Consider the following 8,591-nt stretch of genomic DNA (forward strand, 5'->3'; position numbering starts at 1 on the left):
GCTGCTCTCTGATAAACCTCATTCCTTTTCTAATTGCATATTCTAATTCTTTACTTCTGCCCTGCCCCCAGCCTGTTCTGAATATTATAAGCTTGGTGCAGAAGCTGGGATGTGACTACTTCAACAGTTATAGACAACTGGAAATTATCTTTTGCATCAGTGCCCACAGGCCATTTCTTATACCACCAAAACAGCACGAAGAAGTATTAATGGAAGAGAGACTAAGCCTCCCAAACTCTCAATCCTCAGGCCTGTCCTACAACACCCAGCCATCTTTTTTTTTTTTTCTCTTAAAGAAAGATTTCAAGCCTGAAAAGTAAAAGTCAGTCCTAAAACGTTCCCAAGAAAGCCTAATATTTCCCATCAAGTTTTCACATGAGCAAAGTAGAGTACCTCTCACATAAATGGGCTTTTGTATATTTCTCTGGAAGCTCATGAATGAGATACTTAATATTAGTGAAATAGACATTGGTGTCCTCTACTGTCACAGTAATAAAAGTATTTATTACTAACATATTACTTCTGAAAGTCCCTGCTGAGACCAGAGGTGCCAAAATGCTAATGGCATTGCTTAGGCAATTAAAAGATACAGTATTAATGAGAAAGCTGGACTGAATGGTATTCAGGTGATCAGATGCATGGCCAGTGGGAAGATTACAGTATTACAAAAGTTTACTAGCAGAGAAGGGAGATTTCCATAAGACTAGACTATTGCCTAGGTGTAAAGGTCCTTGGTGGACCAAGGAAAGTCAGACAAAACATCTTTCATCAGTTGCAAAGTCAGGTAAAATAGGGTAACATGCATATGTCAGAAATATTGCTGTATACTTCAGACTGCTTTCATCTACCCAGTCATCTTTTTCCATAATCTAGGTACTAATTTAGAAAGGCACTGAAACTACAACTGGGAGCCGCAGGCACTGAGAGTATTTTTCAGGACCGTACAGAAGAAAAATAAATTACTATACACAGCTAGATGCTGCAAACCTAGCTTGCAGTGGAGGTTGATTGTAAAGATACTTCCATGATGCCTTACAAAGAAGCACGAGGAGCAAAGATTTTTCAGTAGCATGGTGCTTTGTTTTTTTAAACCAGAGAAGATTAAGGGAACTGAGATTATCACTTTTCTCCTTTTGCACCATCCAGGTGGTACACAGTTACTGTAGGTTATGTAAAATAGTGCCCAGAAGTGGGAGGTTTAGGTTCACATGCCAGCAATTCCTGATGCAAGGCTGCAAGTGTAGACCCTTGAGATCCAAGATACGGCCAGCTCGGGATCTTACTGCTTCTGTCTGCTTGCATTGGTATTTGTGAAGAGGTGCACACTCATACCTGAAAGCAGAGTGAGGGAGTCATAAAAAAGATCATTTTTATCTCAAAAAGTAAGTGAGGATAACTTTTAGAGGCAACATACGGGAGGAAGTGACTAGAACAGAAAAAAATAATCCCTGCTATCACGTGTAGTTTTCACTGTATGTATGCCTTTACAAGTCTAGATGTGGCTCCAAGATATTATGCAAACAGTGCATGCAAAAGGAATGATGAATGAAGTTTATTGAATAGTGCATATAAGAGAAGAAAATCTGTGTACATTTTCTTTTTTATTAGGCCTTTCCTTGTTTTTGTCCCTATAGAACTTGCTGCAATGGCCTGTGCCTTAAAAAGATATTATCCCTGCAATATTAGAGCATAAACAAAAGATATTCTACCTTCCTATAATTTTAGAATTACTGGGTTTATTTCTGACTAACAGTCTTTTTTTTTTTTTATATTCTGTTTTTGCTTTCATTCTGTTTGTTGGTTTTGTTCCTAAGGGGAGAAAAATACTGTATCTTTAAATTAGGAGTAGCTGAATAATGAATCTTGGGCAGTGAAAAGGCTAATGTGCTGTGGAAGAGAAGAAGTTTAATCTAATTTACTTGGAGGGTGTCTGTCTGTGGTGTTGTTTTCTGGACTGTGGGAATAGAGGAGGGAAGCTGCCTCAGTGAATGGTTCCGCCTGAGCCAGAATCAGTGGGGAGTCCCTTAGATGCCACTGATCCGAAGCCAGGCCATGAAAAGGGGATTAAAGAAATGTTCTGATTTGCAATTCACACTAATGCACCCCGTCGAACCTTTGGTAATATTTCAAACCACATTTCAAGGGAAGTGCCCTTAAAATAGCCAGTTAAATTGTATTAGAGCAATACTATACAACCCACTCATCCATTTATGATTTGTTTTTGTTTTTAATTCTTTTAACCGTTGGTGGTGGTGGCTTTCTAAGGTAATTAAAACTTTTGTGCATTGTGAATATTCGCACTTGCATGGGAATATTTCTCAGTATGCTTGTCCTGTTAGGCAGACATGTTTATTTAAACATTGGAGGAAAACTGCTACAAAGATTCTGGGGATAGGAAAAAATGAGTCAACTGGGTTAAAAAGTAAACATTTTCTGTATGCCATTTAATTTTATGAATATCTAGTGGAGATTCAGTAAGAAAGGCTGGCTTTTAAAATTGATAAAATTCTTATCAGCTTTCATTTTTTTGTTTGATCTTTTTTTCTTTTAGTGTCACTACCTACTGTATGGCTAACTTTTTCAAAAAAGTGTAATATGTCTCATTTTGGTAACAAATTCTATCATGCAAGAAGCTAAAAAGTGTCAGAATGAATCAATACAAAATATGGAAGAGGATAGTATTACTGAGTAGGACTAACATTAAACTGTTCCCTTTTTTGTGTAATGAACAGATGGCTGAAAATATTGCATCTGAAATACAGGGAGAGCTACAGAATTTACACATAAAATCGTCAATATCAGTTCATGTTCTGTCATAACACACTTGTTATGTAACAGATCATTTAGACAATTTTCCTAAAATTCCTAAATGTACTAATTAACTCTTTAGTTCCCTAAGTCTATCATTACATTTCTCTCCACTGCTGAAGTGTCAGGACATTTTATCTCAAAGGGATTATTTGGGTTTTCTTTAATCCCATTTCAGAAAACCCTGCCTAGCACTGTAATTTCCATTGACTCTAACATGTATAGAGTAGATGCAACTTTGATTTTCACCATTACCCATATCAAAGTATTTTATTACACTGTCACTGCAATAGATTACACAGCATTAAACTTTGCCATTCTGTGGATGGGGAGGGTGGGCTTCTTGTCTTGTTTATGTTTTGCTATACCTACAAAATATTTAGTTATGGTTTAAATTTTGACATGCCTTATGAAATATTCAGTTTTTTTAATCTTTTGCTTATGGGACAGAACATGAGCTGGACTTGTAGATATAGATGATTCCTCTGCACATTTTGGGGAGGTGGGGAGATGGATAGCTAGAGGGAGAAATCTATCCTTCCTGCGAGTTGGCACATTATTTGAAATCATGTTTAATTATAAAGTTTCATTAAAAATCTTTTGCTTAAAATTTTAGAAGCCTAATAAGATTTCCATTAATTTAAACATATCACTATTCCCACAACGGCCCAAATGCTTTCTTTTTCCTCTTTCATCCATGGTTAAATATGTAAATAAAATGTCTAAAGTCATTCTTCAAAGAAGACAAAAGAAAAAAGAGCTGAGGGAAAAGACAGCCATAAAATTCCTCCCAATTCTCCATAACATTTGCCAGAGGGGGGCCAACTCCTAGCCAGGGCCTAGCAGCAGGGGTGCCTGGCTGCTCCATAGAATCACACATCTCAAATCCCACACACAGGAGAAAAAAAAAATAAAATAAAATATCTTTTCAGCTGGAGCCATCAAAAGGCTCTTTTCATTTATTAGTTACAGAGGTATCTTCCAGTTGCTGATTTCTCAGCGCTCTCATTTTTCTATAATAATGTTCTATTTGTTAGTTTCACTGACTCAAGCTCGTTGAATGGGATATACTCCTAGATAGCTCTTTAAAAATATAGAAAGTGAAATAAATGATCTAAAGCAGGATGTATGGGCTAAAATAATGGCTGGAAAAACAAGGCTGAATGAAATTGTCACATAAAAGATCAATTAATTAATTGAGACACAATTACAAAGGTTTGGCTGTGTTTTTTTTTTTTTTTTTTTTTTTTTTCCCCTCATTTTTATTTGTATTTCCTTTTTTCCACTTAGGAAAAAAGGTTGCTATCAGTAAGACAGAACAAACATGCCATGTTTTATTTTGTGTATTTTTCTAGATTATTTTAATGTGAATGGTGATATAAAATGCTTTTCAAAAATACTTGTTGAAAATAGGGATAACAACCTCCCAAACAATCAAGCCGAACAAAACAAATATGTAATATGTTTATCTTAAGTGTTTTTTAAGTTTTACTTTTTAAAGGTGGCTATCCCTTGGAAAAGGTTTCCCCACACTTCCCTACTACCCCCAGCTGAGCGCTGCAGCAGAGGAATCAGGATGCATACAAATACTAAGAAAACAGGTTTAGATTAATGAAGAATGGAAATGCCTCAACACACTCAGTCTCACACACATACATGCATACAGACACGCTAAAATAAATAAAGCTTTTTTTTTTGCACATAACACTGCCTGCATTTGTAACATCCCCTGAGGAATCTAAAAGTGCCCAGGAAAGATCAGCCCATAAGACCAATACTTCTTAAGTGTGATCTCCTCGATCCGCTGAAAAGCCACAGAAAGCAGTACTGTGTTAAACAATGTTTATGATGGCTTTTACTTCTAAGCAAAAACTAGCTGCATCTTCAGGATTTTCAAAGACAAACATCAGCCGGGGTTTGTTGTCCTTGCTTGGATCCATTTCACCCTTATCACAATTGAGGAAGCCAACAGTTTCCTTTCTAGAGACTGGTGGGGTATTAACTCTGACCCTGCGGGATTTGGTAGTTTCCAGGAGACTCCGTGTTCATTTCGATAAGAAGCAGGCACTAATGGAGAGGAGTCCGGTTTGTGGGGGCAAGCGTGAATGAAGAGAAAGATTTTCCTTCTTCGTTAATGTGTTTGCTAAAATTAAGTTCAAAATAAATTAATAATAATAGTAGTAATGAAGTAGAGCTAATCATCTGACTTCTGATCACAGTGCTCCTGTTGGTGTGTAGAGCTGTGAATTTTAGTTTGGCTGGGGATTTAACTTTCTCCTCTTAGCTCTGCTGGACCAATAAGCAGCATTAATCTCAAAGCTTAACTTAAAAAGTAAGCACAACTCACTTTAAAATGATCTCCGTCTCCAAAATCTGTAAGTATCATTTCTATAGAGGATGAAGTCACTTTCCCAAGGGTATATCTCTATTCCTCGTAGGATTTCTTATGTAAGGAGGAAAAAAAAAAAAAAAAAAAAAAAAAAAAAGCTACTTTTCGAGAGATGCCATACCGTGATTAAAACCATAATCAGGTACTTTTTCAGCTATCCCGCCTGTCCTGTTCAGTTAGGAATTCGAGACAAAGCACGACTTTTGAAAACAGCTGAGATTCCAGGCTGAAAGCAACCGTATTTTATGACCCTGGCAGCAGAGAGTTTATAGCACTCGCCATAAAACGCAACCTCCTCCCCACATCCTCCCTGCTAAAGCATCGCCCGCCCTCCAATAAAGGCAGCCGGGGAGGCACCACCTTCAGCCCTCTCCTTAGGAGACACGGAGGCTGCGGCGCTGCTCTCCTGGCTCCCCTCCTACCTGGGCGAGGGAGGTTAGGCTGACGCCTTCTAGAGACAAATCTTGTTAAACTTTCAAGGGAGGGCACCGGGAGGGAAAGGAGAAAGGCAGGAGGAGAGAGAGAAACAAATGGGGCTTTTTCTAATCTGTGCTGATCAAGGAGAACCTGTAGGGGTCCTTAAGGAGGTTTCAAGGCGTTCCGAGTGATTGGAAAGTAATCACCGTGTCAGCTTCACCTTTCTCATGCAAAGTGGATGTCGTATGCGAGGCGGACCCTGCGCAGGTTTTGATTTTTTTTTATTCTACTTCATCCTCGGCCTCAGCCGCCCCCTGAGCAGCCGGGCTGCTCCAGCCGGGCCGTCGCCGCCGATGCGGGGGGAGCGGAGCGGAGCGGGGCGCCCCCAGGCAGGCGCGGAGCCGGCCCCTCGCAGAGCCAGCCCCGGGCACCTTTCTGAGCCCCCCCTCTTCGATGGTTTAGAGATTTCCTCCTCCTTTACTCCACGCTCGGACAAGCCCATTCCCACCTCTCGGCGAGAAAGTGCGGAGCTGGGAGAGGCAAAGCCCCGAGGGACCCGCCCGAGACAGGGGCGCTGAGCGGCGCTGAGTGCTCGGACCAGGACGAGGAAGAGGAGGAGGAAGGGCGGTGGAAAAACGGACCGCAAAAGTGGAAGCCCGGGGACAAGAAAGTTGCTGGGCTCCCCGCAGTAAGTTTGGCGCAGCTGAGGACTGGGGGCGCTGCTCCCCGTGCCGCCCGCTCGCGGCGTTCCCCGGCCGCCCCCCTGCGCTGCCGCCGGGGCTGGGGTCGGGGCCGGGGCCGGGCGGTGCTCGCGGCCCCCGGCCCGGGCTATGCTGAGCTCCGCGCCGCCGTGCCCCACCGCCCGGCTCCCTCGCGAAGGCCGGGGGCCGTCCCGGGCCGGGCAGCAGCCGGGGGGCCGCTGAAGTGGCTGCCGCCCCCCCTGGTCCCCCGCCCGGCCGCCCCAGCGCCAGGCGCCCCCCGGAGGGAGCCGCGCTCCGGCCGCCCCAGCGGCAGCATGGGGCCGGGGGCCCGGAGCCTGGTGCGGGCCGTGTTGGTGCTGTGCTGCCTGAGCGGCTCCTGCGCCGGGATAAGCTCTATCGACATTGACCGGCCCGGTGACGGGAGGTGCCAGCCCATAGAAATCCCCATGTGCAAGGATATAGGGTACAACATGACGAGGATGCCGAACCTGATGGGACACGAGAACCAGAGGGAAGCTGCCATCCAGCTGCACGAGTTTGCCCCCTTGGTGGAGTACGGCTGCCACAGCCATCTGAAGTTTTTCCTCTGCTCCCTCTATGCCCCTATGTGCACGGAGCAAGTTTCTACACCGATCCCAGCCTGCAGGGTCATGTGCGAGCAGGCGAGGTTGAAATGCTCTCCCATTATGGAGCAGTTCAATTTTAAGTGGCCGGACTCCTTAGACTGCAGCAAACTGCCCAACAAGAATGATCCCAATTATCTGTGCATGGAAGCTCCCAACAACGGGTCGGACGAGCCACCCAGAGGATCCAGCATGCTGCCACCCATGTTCCGGCCACAGCGGCCCAGCGGTGGCCACGACCTGCAGCAGCACAAGGACAGCCTGAGCAGAACCTCCTGTGAAAACCCCGGCAAGTTCCACCATGTGGAAAAGAGTGCTTCCTGTGCGCCGCTCTGCACCCCAGGGGTTGATGTTTACTGGAGCAGGGATGACAAGCAGTTTGCTGTCATTTGGATTGCCATCTGGTCCATTCTGTGCTTCTTCTCCAGTGCTTTTACTGTACTCACGTTTCTGATAGATCCACAGCGTTTCAAGTACCCCGAGAGGCCCATTATCTTCCTGTCTATGTGCTACTGTGTCTACTCAGTGGGGTACATCATTCGCCTCTTTTCAGGTGCTGAAAGCATCGCCTGTGATAGGGACAGCGGCCAGCTCTATGTCATCCAGGAAGGACTGGAGAGCACTGGCTGCACCATTGTGTTCCTGGTTCTGTATTACTTTGGTATGGCGAGCTCCTTGTGGTGGGTAATCTTGACTTTAACTTGGTTTCTGGCGGCTGGGAAAAAATGGGGGCACGAAGCAATTGAAGCAAACAGTAGCTACTTTCATTTGGCGGCCTGGGCCATTCCTGCTGTGAAGACCATAATGATCCTGGTTATGAGAAGGGTGGCTGGAGATGAGCTGACAGGGTTGTGCTACGTTGGAAGCATGGATGTGAATGCCTTGACTGGGTTTGTACTCATTCCTTTGGCTTGTTATCTAATCATTGGCACTTCTTTTATTCTTTCTGGGTTTGTGGCCCTTTTTCATATCAGGAGAGTGATGAAAACAGGTGGAGAAAACACTGACAAGTTGGAGAAGCTGATGGTCAGGATTGGTGTCTTCTCAGTCTTGTATACAGTGCCCGCAACTTGCGTGATAGCTTGCTATTTTTATGAAAGACTTAATATGGATTATTGGAAAATTGTGGCAACTCAACAGAAATGCAAGATGAACAATCAGACTAAAAACTTGGACTGCACGATGAATAATTCTATTCCAGCAGTAGAAATTTTCATGGTCAAAATTTTTATGTTATTAGTTGTGGGCATTACTAGTGGTATGTGGATCTGGACTTCCAAGACTCTTCAGTCCTGGCAAAACGTTTGTAGTCGAAGATTAAAGAAGAGAAGTAGGAGAAAACCTGCAAGTGTTATTACAAGTAGTGGAATCTACAAAAAAACTCAACATCCACAGAAAACTCATCTTGCAAAATATGAATCAACGTTACAACCACCCACTTGTGTGTGAATAGTTTTTAGACAAGACTATATCTCACCTTACAGACTTATCACAGTAGCAGCCAGAAATTAAAAAATAAATGGTGCTTTTTTTTTTTTTTTTGTCAGAGGATAGTTTAATATCTCAAGGCAAAAAATGTCTCATGCTGAATTCAGGACCTCGTGAAATACTGAAGGTAAATGTACTTATAGAAAGGTTTTCAGTGAAAGAAAT

General features: G+C 43.3%; 1 protein-coding gene across 1 annotated transcript; it reads left to right on the forward strand.

Moving 5' to 3' along the window:
- Positions 1-6,629: 6,629 nt before the first annotated feature.
- FZD10 (frizzled class receptor 10) lies at positions 6,630-8,387 on the forward strand (the record flags this gene model as incomplete). The annotated part of the gene is made up of 1 exon (XM_084297078.1): positions 6,630-8,387. The coding sequence occupies one exon, from the start codon at positions 6,630-6,632 to the stop codon at positions 8,385-8,387; it is 1,758 nt and encodes a 585-aa protein (XP_084153204.1).
- Between the last annotated feature and the right edge of the window lie 204 nt (positions 8,388-8,591).

Source organism: Netta rufina (assembly GCF_964035555.1).
Source record: "Netta rufina genome assembly, chromosome: 17".
NCBI lineage: Eukaryota > Metazoa > Chordata > Aves > Anseriformes > Anatidae > Netta > Netta rufina.